At 47.9% G+C, this 18,210-nt stretch overlaps 2 protein-coding genes across 4 annotated transcripts in view; both read right to left on the bottom strand.

Annotated features, from left to right (window-relative positions):
- Positions 1-1,920: 1,920 nt before the first annotated feature.
- BCL9 (BCL9 transcription coactivator) lies at positions 1,921-13,988 on the bottom strand. The gene is made up of 7 exons (XM_068144699.1): positions 13,905-13,988; positions 11,995-12,311; positions 10,947-11,136; positions 10,416-10,515; positions 7,758-9,987; positions 5,729-5,989; positions 1,921-4,339 (listed from the first exon to the last, which is right to left on the bottom strand). Exons 1-7 carry the CDS (start codon positions 13,955-13,957, stop codon positions 3,222-3,224), a joined length of 4,269 nt encoding a protein of 1,422 aa, XP_068000800.1. The 5' UTR covers positions 13,958-13,988; the 3' UTR covers positions 1,921-3,221.
- A 19-nt stretch (positions 13,989-14,007) lies between these two features.
- LOC137444228 (uncharacterized) overlaps positions 14,008-18,210 on the bottom strand; it is a 53,080-nt gene continuing 48,877 nt past the window's right edge. For all 3 annotated transcript variants that reach the window (XM_068144702.1, XM_068144701.1, XM_068144700.1), the window contains exon 3: positions 14,008-14,211. In XM_068144702.1, the coding sequence (XP_068000803.1) occupies positions 14,008-14,199 (192 nt within the window). In that variant the 5' untranslated portion in view covers positions 14,200-14,211. The remainder of the gene's footprint in view (positions 14,212-18,210) is intronic.

The following is an 18,210-nucleotide window of genomic DNA, read 5'->3' as shown; positions in this document are numbered from 1 at the left end:
GCAGCCAAGCATGTATGAATAAAGTCTATTTCATTCTCTCAAACAAAGGTGGAGGAGGATGATTTGAAAGTTTTAAAAAAAAAAAGGGGGGGGGGGGGGAGGAAAAGAGGGGGAAGGGGAAGGGAACTAAAACTGACAGCCCCACTTTCTGTCTTCAACTGCACCATGACTACCAGAGCTGAGTCACAGTTACTATTGATTATAAATAAGGAGGACAGAACAGAGCCTGACTTACAGATCCCAAAGTGCATCTGCAAGGCTGGCAGCTAGAAATCTTTTTCTTTTTTTATTGTTTGTGAAGCAAAAAGGGGAGAAGTAGAATCAGAGCAAAAGAAAGAAGTGTAATCTACATCTGAATTGTTTTTCTGTCTGGAGCCAGCTAAAAGCCTTAGCATTTTAAGCTAGACAGACATAGAAGGAACTTTAATTATCCAGCATCTTTACAATGTATACTTTCACTACCAAGTGGCTCTGACTAAAGTCACAAACACCTCAAATCTTGCTAGTCAGAATCCCTCCACAGGCATAGGAGGCACTGAGAAAGACTGTTAAAAAAAACAACAACTCCCACCCCAGGTGATTTCTGTGTCAAGCAAGAAGCTTGCTTTGTTCCACACAGTAAAAACAGTCAGGACTCATGGCAGAGTGGCAACACTTGAAGAGGTTGCACAGTAACAATTCCTGTGCAAGGTCCTCAAAAACGCTGTGCAACCATTTAAAGAGGTAACTCTGCTCTCCAGGAGTAACACCGTGTCATCGTCAGCTCTTTCTGAAAGCTTGACAAGCCTGTGCTTCAGGCACGTTGCTTGTCTTGTTAGAGGGAAGCACCACAACATACATCCTACACTTTGTCAAAAGAGTAATTCTCAACCAAAATCATCATACATTTGCATGACAGCACAAAGGTGAATTCTGAAGCAGGCAACAGAAGGCTCTGAGACTTGCATGCCTCCAACAGTGCAAGGCTTCACTGATTTTGTAACACAAGCAACAAAACTTTGGTAAGCCAGCCACTCACAGCAATTGTTTTTCCACCTAAGGATCCATTAACTCTGAAAAACTCAAGCACAAGCATATCACAGGTCCTCATTCTCCATATGAAGTTCCACATTAACAGCCAGGCCTTTGAGGAAACTACTCATTGAAAAAAAAAAAAATCAAGTAGCAGTAAGTGGAAGGAAGAACAGTGATTACACATCCCATATACAGTGCAGGGGAGACCAAACAGCCACAGGTCACACACCTTGACCTATGGCTCATCTTGGTCTGGAGGATATGGGCTCAACTCCCAGTCCATGTTTCAGTACTCAGTCTTTCACTCTCCAGATAAAACCAGAAAGCCTTCTGGCTGGAATTCTTTCAAAAAGCAAGTTTGAAAAGACAGGGGATTAGGAAGCACATGGGAACTGCAGCAAAGCAACAATTTACCCAGCAGGGTTGTCTTGATAAAAATCTGCTCATTGATGATTTATCTCTCACCTTTGTTATTTAAGTTCATGCATTCCCCACCATCTAAGCCTCTGAGGTTCACTGTCAGAGACCCTACCCAATCCAAAGCCCCCAAGGGGATACAACCCAGCAGACACAGGTGCTCAGGGAAAGCTCAAAACACTGTACCATTGTAGTGCCACAAAACACTCGAGAGGAAGTGATGGAGACGGCAAGTTTCATCTGTTCTTTGCCCCTCAACAAACTGAGGAAGACTGTTACTTGTGTCCCAAGGTAAAGACCTCACTCAGCTCAGGATTAAGCGAGCAGAAGTGCCTTGCAAGGAGCACACAGCTGCCACAAGACCAGACTTTCAGGAGCTGCCAAAGCTCACCCCACCTGGATTATAGGCTAGCTGCAATCATAAGGTCATCTGGCCAGCTGCCTGATGCAGGGAGAAGCAACTGGACTGGATAAAGAAGACAGTTCATCTTTGTAAGAAACAATATATTTTATTTTTCTGACACCACAGCCCTGGCGAGTGGTTTTGTACCAAATTTAATGGAGGTTACACAGAACGTTTTACGCTGGGGAGGAAAAAAAAATAACCACAAAAAAAATCCTGGATAACTTTTTAGTGTCTGTTCCACTCCCACATTAACAAAATCACTTGGGGTTTCTAAGAAAAGGAGAATAGGAAACAGTGAGAGAGACTACTGTAGGATGTAATAGTGTCCAAGTCCAGCCCCTTCCTAAAAGTGGGAAGAGTCCCCACGGGAGGAGAGGCTTTCCTAGATTTACTCCCCAAAATAACACAATGTATTGCAGCTGCCATAGGAGGAGACAGAAGGGGGACGGAGAGAGAGAGAGAGAGAAGCCTATTTAATAAAGAGTGGGAGGGAGAGACAGAAGGTGCTGGACAGCACGCCATAATTTGAAAAATATGTCCTTAACTTATTATTTATTTCTTTTAAAAGATTCCCCTCACTGAACTTAAGTTCCTTTTTTGTGCTTTTCATTAATACTCTGCTCTGAGGTCGTAGTTTGGTTTTTCTATACACTGGAGTTGAAGGAAAATAGTCCGAAGTTCTGAAGATGGATTCTCCACCTAAAGTAAACAGCCTAGAATCCCATTCTCCTCTCACCCCAAAGACTAAAGTCTCTGCTAAAATCCCTTTTACAATATAGTACAGTACACAAAAAAAAAAAAAAGGCAAAAAAAAAAATCAAAACCAAAACCAAAAGAAAACAAAGCCCAAAACAAACCCAAAATAACCGAGAGTCCTGGGAGAAGCCAGTCCGGAGGACGTAAACATACAGAGAACGGTGCAACTTGTGACAAATGGCAATTCTCAAAATACAGCTACAGAGTCTCAAAGCAGGTGCCATCACGGGATACCCAAAGTCCACAAAAATAATCTTTAAAAAATAAATCTTAAAAAAAAAAAACAAACCAAAAACCAAAACCCAAAAGGCAACAACAACAACAAAAAAAAAAACCCCAACAAACCAAAACCAACCTGTTAAAATGAGTAATTTTTTTTTTTCCTTTTTTTTTTCCTCTCTCTTTTCTTTCTTTCTTTTTTTTTTTTTCCTCTCTTTTTGTTTTTTGTTTGATTTTTTTGTTTTTTTCCCAGGTAAAATTCCATACATTCGAGATTTCCCAAGCGTCCTCTGGTCTCTTTTCACCTATTGCATGGCCAAACTGTACTCCTGAAAGCTCCCAAGAGAGCGCTCAGGACTTGGAATCTCATCTTGACAAGGATCAGAACATCCAGTCTTATGGTAGCAGCTTAAAACATCATGTTCCCTGGGTTTCCAGGGCCTTGGCTAAATCCTCCCATGCCAACGTCAGCAGCCATACCTCGGGGCCTCATCTGGGGGGGAATCATGATGTTTTGTTGGGGTCCCATCATGCCCTGCATTGACATCATCATACCAGGTGACCCTACAGGGCCCGGGTGGCTGTAGAGCCCTGCGGGAGCTCGGTCCTTGCCTGGGATCATGCCCACAGCGGCCACGGGGTTACTCATTAGCGTGGGCTGGCCAGGCATCGCCGTTTGTGCTGGTGACATCATGCGGTGGTGCGGCCCCATCATGCCTTGCTGCAGGAAGGCCGGCGGTCTCATCGGGTTATGACCTGGCATAGACGGAGCTGTCCCAAGAGGGATATCTGGAGTTCCCACTGGTCCGGGGCCCCCCATGCCAGGTAACGTTAGTCCCATCCTCGGGGTCTGCTCTCCTATCATTCCTTGCATGTGGGAGAACCCAGGCCCTGGACCCTGAGGCTGCTTGCGGCCTGGCACCTCCCCACGAGGGAAATACTGTAGTGTCTGGCTAGGCTTCTCCGATGGGATAATCCTGGACAGGTCGAACTCGGGTATTCCTGTGGCTCCAGGACGAATCACCTCCTGCAGCTCTGGATCAGTGAAAACTGAAGGCATATTGTTTCCAAGAACAGTGAAGGAGTCTGGACCGCCAGGGCCTCCAGTCTTGCAAAGTGCTGGATCTGTTGAACTTTGGGGCAGGTTGGTAGGACGCCCCAGAGGTCCTTCTCCGTGGAAGCCCATTCCCGCTGGGAAGTTGCCTTGTCCACCGCTGGGCCCGTTGTGTGGAAATGGCACCTGCTGTGGAGGAGACTGTACGGGAGGGAACCCCTGTGGGAAGCCCAGGCGTCCTTGAGGTACCATTGGCGACTCCTGCGAACCATGCCCCATCATTGGGTTGTGTGACATCAGGCCAGGTCCCACGGGGACCCCATGAGGAGGTATATTGGGTCCCATAGCATTTGGAGAGGGCATCTGGTTGTTATGGGAAAGAGGCTGGGTCATTCCCATTGGGCTAAGGGTTGGCATTGGACCCACTGGGTTTGGACCTGAAATTCGAGGATTCTGAGAATTAATGCCCATTCCTAGGGAAGAAATAAGGAATTCACATTTAGATAACAGCCAACAGTAATCAATCAAGTTATCAGAAGGCTTTCTGCAAGGTTACCGAGTCTGAGCACATACACACAAAATAGCGCTAGTAAAAGAAACATCAGTAGTGGCTCTGGAAGATGTTATTTTAACCAGAAAACTGAGGCCCACCTGCACAGCTGCCTCTCTAAACTTGTCACTGCCCTATCAAAAGTGACTAGAGCCTGCTCTTCTAAGTAGAATCTCAGTTCAACTCATACCTTAACTACATACCAGGCAATCTACATGATGCAGACAGTAACAAGCACGTCTGTGACAGATTAACAGTATATGGACACTTGTCCACCAGGAAGTGACAACCTCCTTCCAAAAATCAAGAACTGATCAATCAGGTAGGGCTGGCAACGAATAAGGTTAACGAGCTATCATTGTAAACTTATTCATTTAGCCAGATTCCCCAGGTATATCCAGCCACTCTGATTGTTACTGCATGAAACAGAAAAGCTACAGATAAACTCACCAAGAATTCATTACCAGTTGTTACTCCTATGAAACATCCACCCAGCTCTTCTTTCAACTGTGCTAATTCAACTGGGTGGAGAGGCTAAAGCCTGCTTTTGTATTAAGCACGTAGCCATGAATATTAAGCTATCAGCAGGGATTTGTTTTCTCATATAAACATGCTCACCCACAAGACAGCCCAGAAGGACAGTGTTTTATTTTACTTTTCCTTCAGCTCTCTCAGGTAGAGGACAGGACAGCTGCTCTCAGTCCTGAGTGAGGTCACCTGCCATTACATGTTCCCCCATACAACGAAAAGTTGTAAGTTTTGAGAATGCACTCTAACACTCTCTCTCCTGTAACTAAGGCAATCCACAAAACCCAGGGAAAGACCAGATGATTCAGTGTCAGAAAAAGGGAAGAAATTAAAAAATAAAAACACCAGGAAAAAAACAAAACCAAACAACTAACTGTGAAGCTTCTATGACTCCGCCTCAAGACAGGGGAAGAATGGCCTCCCCTGGGTAACAGGTGGTAGGTCTGACCCTTATTTCGGTGAGCAATTTTCACCCACAAAATTCCAGCCTGCCTGAGTAGAAAGCTCTCCCATACATAAGGGTTTTCCAAACTAGACACTTTCTGAAACAGAGACACTTTCTGGACTGGAGAAAAGAAACAAAAACAAACAAAAAACGGTTGCAAGGAAAATGTCTATCTCCCCATGTCAGAGAACTGCAACTGCCTTCCTCAAAATCAATCCATGGCTATATGTTCTTCAAGGTTTTTACCTTCTCACCATCCACATTTCATGAAGCTTCCATAAACATCACCCTCACTGTACTGTCTGACAGCTTAGGTTTATGTTTCTTTGCGTTTCCTACCTGGTACGCTGTTCATAGGTGGCAAGTTTGGGGAGCGTGCTGGAGGTGAATCATCATCCGAGCTGGCCACAGTTTTGATGGCATCATGATAGAGCGGTGTAGAGCTGGGCATGGCAAATTTGGACATCCTGGACATCATAATAGAGAGAGGATTCTGGGAAAGGGTTGGCTCTGGAGGCATTGTGTAAGGGCTGCTAGAAGGAAGATTCCCAGGGAGAGTCACAGGAGCAGACTGGCTGACTGTGGAAGGAGGTGGACCACCTTGAGAAAATAAAAAGAAAAAACTTGGTAGTTTTTTTGCCTTAAATCCTACCCTTTCCCCCTAGAAATCTCGAAACCATGAAGTCCCTTTCATTGAAAGCAACCACCTTACTCACAGTGTCAGTGCCTGTGAAAGGTAACCAGAAAAAAATAAGCCTATTGATCAAGGTGGTTTATCCTGGATTCTGTACTTCTGCTGAAACTATGTTCAGCCTCCACAAATCCACAGGAATTATCAGGCAAGTCTGAAAATCCTGCTATTCAACTTCCCTACCCTAGCCATAAACATAAAAATCTATAGTCAATTAATTGTTCCTGCAGTCACCAAATGTCAACTGTAACCTCTTTCCTTTTTTCTTTAGGAAGCATCAAACAAACAAAAAAAAGATGCAGACAGCACAAAAGCTGTAGCAGATATTATGCCAAGACATGCCGGCAGATTTCTGACAAATCACATCAGCAGCTACAAGTAAAATTCCCTGCTTATGTCTCCTTTCAGGTTTTATATACTGTTCATTTCAATTAAAGAAGCATTCTCTGCTCTTAGTAACTTAACATCATCCTTTGCTCTCCAAAACCAGGAAATAACTGCACTTCCAATCTCCTTTGTTCTTCACTGATGAATTTCATGCCACTTAGACCATGTGCAAAATTGTACTGTCACTGAAAATTCACTACATGCTCCTTACTCACCCCACTGTCCTCAAAAAAGGAAATTATATTAGATAACAGAACAATTCTGCAACACTGACACATTTATGGTTTGGATGCAAACTGAGCACAACATCAGGCACAGACTAAAGCACTTGTTTCTGACTCGTAGCACTTGGGCTCACACTGGGGATGGCCTCAGCAGCCCCAATGGGCACTAGCACCATGGCTCCCTTCCCTGGCACCGAGCCCCGGCCAGCAACCCTGAAGGCTGGTGCAAGCAGTTACCCTCCACGCCACCGCCAGCTCTCCGGCCCGGCCGCCAAGTCCCGGCCGCCGCCGTTACCCGCAGCGGCACTAGAGGGCAACATGGGCAAACAGCTCCTCTCCCAAGAGCTGCCGGGCAGGAAGGCTGAATGTGCTTCGGGCTGAGCTCCGGGAAGGTTTTGGAGCGGTAAGGAGAGTGCAGAAGCATGCCACCAACAACCCGTACACGTTCAAGAGCAGATGGGTAGTCCCAGCACTTGCAGCCCAAGGTCACAGGCATGGCACAGGGCTCCAGCATGCTATCAAACACTACATACAGCAGCGTATAGCTCTCTTCAAAACAGCTGAAGCCTGAACAAATGTCAGCACATCTCCCTCTCTGTGCTGGTAAACCTAGAAAGAACTAACCATATCTAACCATACCCAGATACACAACTGTCAAGATACACTCTGCATGTCTTTGTAGAAGCCCTTTGGTCTCAAAGCTGTTTCAATACCAGGCTCTTCTCCATAAAGCTATGGCAAAGGCCAAAATACCTTCTGAAGGGAGATTTCTCCTATTGACACACCTAATCTTTTCACAACTCTTAGCCCAAACTTTTTCATGTCCCAAGCGACCAGCCCTCACATTGACACATGGAAGGTATGGTGTGAACCCACAAAGCACAACAGGAAGGGGGAAAGCACTCATGCTTCGTTCACAGAGGGTCAGACCCTCGGCACAACTTCCCTCCGACAGGCAAAACACCATCTATCTTTTGCCACTCTGCATGAAACCTCCTCCCTCCCCTTGCTGCACACTTTGGAGTAACTCAACAGATCCAATCTGGCTAGCAGAGGCAGCACTCACCAGACTCCACATTTCCCATCATGGCTGGAGAAGACATGGTGAGAGACGCTTTGTGGTTTGGGGGTATCCCAGGGCTCTGCAAAGGAGGCTTTGGAGACGAAGTCCATCCAGGAGAAGGTGCGGGGAGAGATGGAGATTTGAGGTGGACAGGAGAAGCAGCAGCAGACCCCAAGACAGGGGGGGACTTAATGGAAGCAGCAGCAGCTGCGGCAGTGGGGCCTGCAAGCATTCCTGCCAGCTGGGAGGGTGTCTGAGGGGACTTGAGGTTCCCCGAGGGAGATCCCATCATGGGAGACTGGACCTGGCGCATTGTGGGGGACTTCAGGGGGTTGATTCCTGGTGAATGCACCTGACCAGCTGTGGAGATATCCAAGGGTTTTCGGCCAAGGCTGCGCTGCGCAGGGGGAGCAGTGTTGAGGCTATTAGGGTTACTGGTGGGATTGAGAGGTAGTGGCGGCATGTGGCTGAGCCGGTTGTTAGTCCTTTGGTCAGGCCCAATCTGTTCTCTGAGATTTCGGAGACCAACTCCTGGGCCCTGAGACATGGGAAGGAAAGGCCTGGGACCCATGCCATACTCCTGCTGTGGGTGCTCCCCAAATGGCAGTGGCACCATTTTCTGCTGAGAGGAAAGCATCTCCGACACGCCAGGGCGCAGTTTCATCATCTCTTCTGGCCCAACTCCTGCCTCCCTCAGCTTCTGAGGGACCAAGGGTGGGTTGGAGCCCATGCTGACATTCATACCCATGTCCCCCTTCATGCTGCTGGGTCCCATCCCAAACTCCAGCTCTCTGCTAGAGGCCATCTGGGGGGGTATTCCTTTCGGGAAGTCTCCCCTGGAGGGGCTCATCGGCCCTTCCACTGGCATGCGAGGGAAGATGGGATTGTTCCCAGGCTCCATGTGTCTCTGGGAGGGCATCATTCTGTTTATCTCCATGCCAGGCCTGATGCCTTCCATGTTCAGGCCAGGAGGGAGGCCCATCTGTTTCTCAGCCAGCTGCTGCTGATAGAGCTCCTCAGGTAGGCCCTGCGGGTTGGGGAACCGCTCCCCTCGGCCAGGGCCACTGAAGACACCCTGTCCAGGCGGGAAGCTTCGGCCATCTGGGATTTTTGGCACGTCGTCTGGCCAACTAACTCCTGAAAGCCCAGGCCGGGAAGCAGGATTTGGGACGCTGGGGCCTTCCATGTCAGGAGTCATCATCCCTGCAAAACCAGGCAGGCGCATCTGGCTCCCGGGCACGTTGGGATGAGGGGCCATACCCCTGGGGGGAAGCGAGTGTGACATGTTCATGCCTTCAGGGAAGGGCTCCGGACCCCCAGGTCCCCAGCCCTCCCCAGAGGTCATCTGGTAGGGAGGGGGGGGCCCTCTGACCACTCCACGAGGCCCGTGCTGATGAACCATCATGTCCTGCAGAGAACACTGCTGCACAACCACCTGCTCTTGCTTTCTTCTCTTCTCCTCATAGAACTCCTGCTGCAGCTTGAGCCAGGCCACCTGCTCGGGAGTCATGTGGTCCAGGTGGTCTGGACCTATGGGTCCCGACTGGGAGTTCATTGGTGGTGGCCCCATTTCATCTGGGGAAAAAGGCATGTCCCTGTGTCCTTGAGGGCCAAACGGAGCCCCTCCATCTGTCCGAGACCCTGACCCTTTGCCTAAACTTTGGGATTGAGCCATCATGGCCTGTATCGGCCCTTCAGGTTTCTTTTGGGGACCATCCAGCACCCCAGCATTTGGGGGTGGCCCCCCACTTTGCCCTCCTGCAAACTCCTTCTCATCAGGAAAGAGCATGCGCTGTATGTCTCTCAGGGTCTGCAGTGAGCGCTCTCGATGCTCCAGCTGCTCCTGTGACAGTCCATCTGGATTCTCACCCAAACTGGATGTGTCCCCACCAGACACCTGCTGGGGAGGACCTTTGGGGTCTGCAGCAGAGCTATTGCTACCTTGAGAAACTGGACTCACTGCTCGATTATTTGGGGTTGAACTCTGTCCAAATCCTTCTGTCTGCAAGGGGGTAGAGTTTGCAGGGCTGCCCACAGACATCACTTTGCTTTCCACGCTGGGACTGTCCTGATCGATAGGACATGGAGGGCCAGTAGATTTGGATACTGGTGCTGACACAGGTGGAGTCGGCTGCATTTTGGCATTCTGGGGAGGGTTCTGGTCCTGGGCAGCAGGGGGCTGGGTCTGTGGCAGGGGCTTGGGTTCAGTCCGAAGTGCAGTGATCTGAGGGTTCTGCAAGAGAAATGCACATGCTGTCACTCACTGTTCCTACAGCCATGTCACGTAAGCAGTGGTGCAAATGAAACGTCCAGTCTCAACCTCGCCAGCACACACTTCACAAGGAAGGAGAGCCTTCATGCAGCTATTACAGAGCAGTACCTCACTAATGCAGAAACCTATTTTGCTCAAGTGTTACAGCAAGGTACCCTTGCCTGAGATAGCTCCGTATGAGCAATAGGTTGGAAACATAAGAAACACTGCAAGACTCCAGCTCTTCTTTGGGTGATCCAAGACATTTATTTGTAGAAAGCTAGAATGACGACTGCCTCTTTCTCTTCCACCCTAACATTTATTGCAAAACGTAAATAAGGATCCAGCTCTCCCAATCACATACAAACATTTACCATTTCCCTTCTCACCCACATGCAGGTATTCCCTACCAAGGGTACAGTGTTTCGTTCCGCCTTGCTGTTTGAGATGTTCTGGATATGAAAGGACACAATGGTTTCCACCTGTCCCTTCAGCACAGCTTCTGCAGCCCTGTGAAAGCAGACAGACACAGCCAGTTGAAGCTAAGAATCATTTTTTCTTAACTGTCCTCCCCTTCTAGCCTGTAGCTGGCAGATGGAAGAGACAACTCTAGATGAGTAGCAAAAAGTGTTTACATCTACAAACTCATCGGCATTCAGGGTTCATGCCATCCTGGTTGCTACTCACTGCATTGATTGCAAAACAGTACCTACCACCATTTGCAAAAATAATTCAAGGGGGGAAAAATAAAGAATAAAAAAAAAAATATACATATAAATCACTTCTCAGAGAGCAAGAGTTGTGACATTCTCCACTCCAGCTCCGTTAGCATCCCCAAAACAAGTAATACACTTGGAGAAAGCACACTTGAGAATCTCTTAAAAAGGGAGCATAAATGTAAGCTCTGCTTCCTGAAGACATTCGAGCATCTACCTACTTACTTGTTGGCCATCTCAGTAGAAAACACATAAACCACTTTGGATGGAGTCTTCTGTCCACTTGCTGGCTCCAAAGAGGCAGTCAGGCCATGGGAAGGTGTGGAAGACCTTGGGGCTGAAGCATTTGAAGGAGTCATGGAGTGTGGTGTGTGCTGAGACTCCTGAGACTTCACATGATCAGCAGAATTGCAGTCTAGAAGGGTAGAAAGAGGAAAAGACAAAAATCAGTACTTTGGGGGTTCTTTGGAAACTATTTCTGGAAAATGATCAGAGCTTTTCTTCCTCTGAAACTTCCCACTTTTCCCTCCTTCCGTTACACCATGCATCTTCCCTTTAATGCCATGCTGCCCTTCAGGCACCACTGGGAGAAAGCTCATCTTGTCCCTTTCCAAGGCAGGTGGTAGTTCCCAATGCCACACAGAACAGCAGGAAAACTATGCACTAAAACAAACAAAAATAAATAAAGCCTGCACCCATGGAGAACAGTCAGTGCAAAACTTGACTTTCTTATTTTTTCCCCTCAGCCACATGACCTAGCAAGCAGACAACAAAACAAAGATGGACAACTGCTATTAATCCATTTGAGCACTGCTTCACAGAGGCAATGTTGGAGCAGAACACAGAAATCCCAGCTCTCTAGCTTGTGTTACCAGTCAGGGTGCGACAGGCTATATGTGTGTTGACAAAACAGGATTGCATATTGTTCAAAACCCCAGTTACAACAGAGCAGTTCCTGAAAGGCCAAAGACCAGAGGGAAACCAACAGGCTGCATTTGCACTTTCAAGTCCTCCAGGGGTGTTTCAGGGTTGCAAAGGAACTTTCCCATCAGTCAGGCCTGCACCTTAGCTGAGCGTGAACAGGCCATTTAATGACGCTAGCTATGACAACTTCTCCTCTTTGCCTGCTCTCAAGACCTTTAAACTTCTTTGACTGGAACTTCCAGAACTCCAGACAAAGAAATATTTTGCTAACCCTTGCATAGCAATTCTCCATCTCACAGCAAACTCAGACTAATTGTCTGTACTTGCACACGAATCCTAGCAAACATACCTTTGATTTCAGGGTCATCATTAGGAGTCCCAGCTTCCCTCTGTTCAAATGAGTCTGCTGAAATGCTCCTCTCTCTCTTCCCCTTTCCCTTGGCACCATTTCCAGACCCGTTCTTCAGCCCCATGCTCCCACCTGGGCCAGGGAGCACTTTGGGGGGGTGACCTCCACTTTTAGGGTCACAGGGAGAGGGCTGGGATTGGCTGGTGGAGCCCCCTTGTTTGCCCTGGTTGGAAAATTTGGAATCCAGCTGAGGGTTGCCAGACGGGGACATCACTGTAGGGGGACGGACCATCACCTCCTGCTTTGATTTGGGGCTACTGGGGACACAGAGAGAAAAAAAAGAAAAGGAGGGAAAAAAAAGGGGGGGGGGGGAAAGAGTGACAAATGACGCCATGGATTCATCCAACCCTGTAGCAACAAATTAGAGAGAAGCAGGAATAATCACTGCCACTTTTGCAAGCTAAGACAATTGCTGACAAATATAAAAATGCCTGCAAGCTCAGAGTCATGCAGGTGCTTTTTGGAACATGCCCTGAAAGGGTTATTATCCAAGATGGCATCTCATTGCTCAAGAAGGCACCAGGGCAAGCTACAGACCTGCCAGATCCCAGGAACTGCTGTCACATGAGGACCTACCTCTGGGGCTTCTGTCAATAAAGACAACGGTTTCTATGTGCACAGAGAAGCGACTCACACCAAGACCAGCTCAGAGTAAACAAACAAAGCACAATAAAAGTTCACCTCACCACTCCCCTGGACCCCAACTACAAGCTGCAGCTCTGATGAGAGCAGACCCCCACTCCGCACCCTCCCTTGCACCTCCCTATCCAGTTCTACAGGGAGCACAAGGAAAACCCAGCATTACTGCAGCATTCATCATACACTGGGGCGAGCTGCCAGGAAAACACAAACCTCTGACCGTGAAAACAATTAAACCAGCTACAACCTGTCTCTGAATAAGGAAAGAGAAGGATACCATCTCACTGCACACTCCTGTAAAATGGGGCAGATGAAGCTTCTTTAATTTGCCAAAGGAGATTCAGAGCCTGCCTTCCTTCCCTGTTCCATTCAGCAAATTGCAATCCTAAAAATATTCCACTCCTCTGGGCTTTGCAGATGTATTAGCCACCCCTTTCTCCTTACCCCCCAGTTAATCCATTGCTATTGGATCTTCTGCATTGTATTTTCCCATCATTACTGCCACTTCCAGCAGCCATTGCTAGCTACCATTCTCACTGGGACTCACAAAAGCTGCTTCCTCCTTTGGACAGACATATGACTCAGAAGCATTCCCTGTGAATTACTCTTAAGCTCCAGAAGACCTCTAGAAGTAAATAATCAAGCTCAAGAATGCTGTCAATCAGACCACTATGTCCCTGGACAGTGCTTTGCTTCCACATTTTCCCTTTCCAAATTAGTGGAGGAGAGATGCTGACCTGCTGCACTGGCAGGTGAATGATGCAGAAGATCTCAGCACACAGCTGATCAGTTCTCCAGACTGCTCAGGCCAGTAACACAGAGGAAGCATTTTGTGTGAAAGTACAGAGACCCTCTGCAGGCCAACTACCCCTTGGGGAAACAGGTAGTTAGAAGAGGGAGAAGGAAAAAAAAACACACACACACACCCCAGAACAGCATGTTTACTCTATCACAGCCTATTCAGACACCTGATGGGAGGGAGGAGGGTGTGAGGAATGGAGAATCTGCACCTCACAGGTTTACAGCTTTCAGCTTATCCTGAGCCTAACAAATGTGGAGGCTTGTCAGCACTCAGGTACTCAGCAGGTCTTACAGGAACACAAATGAGAACCAGCAAGTCACATGCACCCATCCTTGCCTAATCCTGCAGCAGAGCAGGGACACCATCATACACCAGCCCAGAGCGACTGACTGCAGGCTCTTCTCCTTACCTCTGTGTGTTGCCTGACGGGGAGTTCCTCACTTTGGGGTTACTGGAATGCATTGACAGAAATCCTGAGCTCACAGTCTCACACACAGGCAGATGGGCTCTCGTCAAGTTCCTCTGGGGAGTGTGCCGCCAGAGGCAGCGTCGAAGCACTTTCTGCTGCCCGCTTCTCTCAGTGCTGGCTGTCTGCTTGCCTTTTTTCTCTTCGCTCCTCTCTGGGTTTGCACTGGGCGCTTCCCTCCTGCAGCTCCAGCATTCTCTAGACGCGTGCCTCCTGCTGCCCAGGGGAATTCTCGCATCTCCAGGGCACACTGTTAAAACCAGCCCACGAGAGAACAGAAAACCAGTGACTTTCCAAGCAGAGGTGTCTGCTGTGTAGCAGTAAGTGGCCATTCTTCTCCCATTACTGAGCAGACAAGAGAATAGCTTTCAGATGGCTCAGTATTTCGAAACAGAGGCAGCCCGGGCTGGCCATTCAGTTTACAGGCACAAGCTAGCTTCCCTTTATCCAAAGCTAATCACTCTGGAGTCAAGAAAACGGGGAAGTGGCTTGTATCTGGACACTTTGACTCTGCATCTGTTCCCAGCTTGAAGACACCTCACAGCAAGTCAATAGGAAGCCAAAATTACAAATCTCCAACATGACTTAGCTATCCAGAATTCCCCTGAGTGGCTGTAATCTGATATTTCTTAAGAACATAAACTCTGCTCAAATCTTCTCTGTCTCCTTGGTCCAATATAACCAGACATATGTTCAATGATGTGTGCTAAGGGCTGCACAAATGGGGGAAAATAAAACAAAATGCCTTCCTGACGACCTGTAAGCACCAGTTATGCTGTGATTACTCTGAAAATACCAGGTTAGCCACACAAATCTATTAGAAAGGCCAAAAGATCACTACAGAACTATCCCTCTAAATTTCAAAGCCCCAAATAAGCACTTATTCAGCTTCCTCCTTCGAAACAATATGCATGATGCAGGCAATAAGGCATACAAAACTGTTTCTGGAGGAGGGAACTATTGAACATTACTGTTTACATCCTTTGGGCTAAATTATTTTGGAACAAATTTCTGCCTTGTTTATGCTTCAACAAAATCTCTCCTGTTCATCTCACCTACTCAGATGCAAATCCACTTAATTTAGAATCTAACCAAGATTTATTGTTAATGTATTAAGCATTGCTAGTTAAATATTATTCAAATGTAAATACTCCCTGTATTCCTTCTCGGCACCAAAGAAGCAGTTCCTTCCCCTGCATATCAAATGAAACAAAATAAATCTCACTGGACTGGGAGTGTCTACATTTTTTTTCAAGAAACTACTGTCACATTGCTTTTAGAAAACAGAAATTGGCTTGCTTATATGCTGACACCAGAGGATTAAGAAACACAGGCGCTACGTGACCACCTCTGGCCAAGGAGAGTTATCAATAACTCGTAGGACTGAGCACCTATGGCTGTCCAGTTCCCCAAATTAATCTTGTTGTGAGGCTGTGCAGTTACACTTTTCAGCAACTGCACTGCTGTACTTGAGCCTGAGAGTGCTCCACACTGCAGTTGTGCACATTGCATCATCTCCAAAAATTCTCCTCTCTAACAAATGTCTCCTCCTTCATGACTCCCGGGCACCATCTTGCTCCCTATTCTCATCTCCCCTGTGCTGCACAAACCAAACAATGTGGGGAATGTTTCTGCCATAAAAAGGTCTCATATTTAGTGCCTCCTATTAGGCACAATCAGATGAACTCCACTCTGGGCCACACACTCCAGAGGATCCACAAGCCTCTCTGGGGCTATCAGCTGGTTATCCCACTGTTAACAATGTTTGAGTTAATCTGTTACTATTGTTACTACCCTCATGCTGTAATTGGAGCTGGTGCTACAGAGGTAGATTAAAGACAAGAGAGAACATCTTCAGAAGCATCTAAATTGCACCATCTTTGCATGCAAATTTGGCTCCTGTATCTGTTTTGACAACAAAACTGTAACATTATCAACAGTACCCAACTCCACCTTTCAAAAGTGATGTATGGCATCTGTAAAAGTCAGTGGAAGTACATGGTATTTTGGAGTCCTCACCTAAGATGAATGTGTGACTGAAAACATGGCAAATCTCAGGTAAAACAAGAAAAAAAAGAGACAGTAGCATTCAAGTGAGCAGAGTTCAATGCTAAAAGAAGGATTCCTGTGAGATAGAATTAACCAGGTTGAAAAAGACCTTTGAGATCAAGTCCAACCTATCACCCAACACCATCTCATCAACTAAACCATGGCACCAAGTGCCCCATCCAGGCTCTTCCTAAACACCTCCAGGGATGGTGACTCCAACACCTTCCTGGGCAGCACATTCCAATGGCCAATCTCTCTTTCTATGAAGAACTTCTTCCTAACATCCAGCTTAAACCTCCCCTGGCACAGCTTGAGACTGTGTCCTCTTGTTCTGTCGCTGCTTGCCTGGGAGAAGAGACCAATCCCCACATGGCTACAACCTCCCTTCAGGTAGCTGGAGACAGCAATAAAGTCTCCCCTGAGCCTCCTCTTCTCCAGGCTAAGCAACCCCAGCTCCCTCAGCCTCTCCTCACAGGGCTGTGCTCCAGACCGCTCCCCAGCTTTGTTGCCCTTCTCTGGACAACTTCCAGCAGCTCAACATCTTTCCTAAACTAAGGAGTCCAGAACTGGACACAGGACTCAAGGTGTGGCCTAACCAGTGCTGATCACAGGGCACAATGACTTCCCTGCTCCTGCTGGCCACACTATTCCTGATCCAGGCCAGAATGCCATTGGCCTTCTTGGCAACCTGGGCACACTACTTGCCTCATGTTCAGCCTACTATCAACCAGTACCCTCAGGTCCCTTTCTGCCTGGCTACTCTCCAGCCACTCTGACCCCAGCCTGGAACACTGCATGGGGTTGTTGTGGCCAATGTGTAGAACCCTGCACTTCAATCTCCTGCCCTTGGACTCTGCCCATCTGTCCAGCCTGGCAAGGTCCCTCTGCAGAGCTCTCCCTCCCTCTAACAGGTCAACACCTGGCCTCAGCTTGGTGTCTGCTAATCTACTGATGATGGACTCAATCCTCTCATCCAGATCATCAATAAAGATATTGAACAGCATGAGGCCCAACACTGATCCCTGGGGGACACCACTAGTGCCTGGCTGCCAGCTGGATGTGGCACCATTCACCACCACTCTCCAGGCTCAGCCTCCAGCCAGTTCCTAACCCAGCTCAGAGTGCTGCTGTCCAAGCCAGGGGCTGACAGCTTGGCCAGGAGTTTGCTGTGGGGGACGGTGTCAAAGGCCTTGCTGAAGTCCAGGCAGACTACATCCACAGCCTGCCCCACATCCACCAGGCAGTCAACTGGGCATAGAATGAGATCAGGTTGGTCAGGCAGGACCTGCCCTTCCTAAACCCATGCTGGCTGGGCCTGATCCCTTGGCCATCCTGTAAGTGCTGTTTGGTTGCACTCAGGATGACCTGTTCCATGATCTTGCCTGGCACTGAGGTCAGGCTGACAGGCCTATAATTCCCTGGCTCATCCAACTGGCCCTTCTTGTGGATGGGCACCACGTTGGCCAGCTTCCAGTCTTCTCAGACCTCTCCAGTGAGACAGGACTGCTGAAAAATGATGGAGAGAGGCTTGGCAACTCATCTGCCAGCTCTCTCAGCACCCTAGAATGGATCCCATCCAGTCCCATGGACTTGTGGGGATCCAAGTGGTTGAGCAGGTCTCTAACTTCTTCCTCCTGGAACACAGGGAAACTATACTGCTCCCTCACTCCATCTGCCAGCTCAGGAAGCCAGCTCTCTGGAAGACAACCTGTCCTGCTATTAAAAATTGAGGCAAAGAAGGTGTTAAGTACCTCTGCCTTTTCCTCATCTTTAGTTATAATATTCCCCTCCGTGTCCACTAAGGAGTGGAGGTTGTCCTTGCCCTCCTCTTGCCATTAATATATTTATGGAAGGATTTTTTGTTGTCCTTCACAGCAGAGGCCAGTCTAAGCTCTAAATGGGCTTTTGCCTTCCTAATTTTCTTCCTACAAGACCTAGCAAAATCCTTAAACATTTCATGGGTAACCTCACCTTCCTTCCAAAGATGACACACCCTCTTTTTGTCCCTTAATTTGTTCATTGCCCATCCAGGCTGGCCATCTGCCCTGGAGGCTCATCTTCCAGCGCATTGGCACAGCCTGTACCTGCACCTTCAAGAATTCTTTCTTGAAGCAGGTTCAGCCCTCCTGGACCCCTTTGTTTTTAAGGGCTGTTTCCCAAGGTACCTTCTGAGTTAGTTCCTTAAGTAACCTGAAGTCTG

Source organism: Melanerpes formicivorus, unplaced genomic scaffold (genome assembly GCF_026170545.1).
Source record: "Melanerpes formicivorus ecotype bairdi unplaced genomic scaffold, bMelFor1.0.p_v2 SCAF_11, whole genome shotgun sequence".
Classification (NCBI taxonomy): Eukaryota; Metazoa; Chordata; class Aves; order Piciformes; family Picidae; genus Melanerpes; species Melanerpes formicivorus.
The sequence above is the reverse complement of the archived record's forward strand: the minus strand, read 5'-3'. Positions and strand labels throughout refer to the sequence as shown.

Excerpts from the sequence above, each read along its gene's own strand:
- BCL9 (XM_068144699.1), bottom strand. The coding sequence starts at position 13,957 with ATGCATTCCAGTAACCCCAAAGTGAGGAACTCCCCGTCAGGCAACACA. Across the intron at positions 10,516-10,946 it reads TCTACTGAGATGGCCAACAA|GGCTGCAGAAGCTGTGCTGA; the intron begins GTAAGTAGGTAG and ends CTGCTTTCACAG. Across the intron at positions 5,990-7,757 it reads GATGGGAAATGTGGAGTCTG|GTGGTCCACCTCCTTCCACA; the intron begins GTGAGTGCTGCC and ends TATTTTCTCAAG.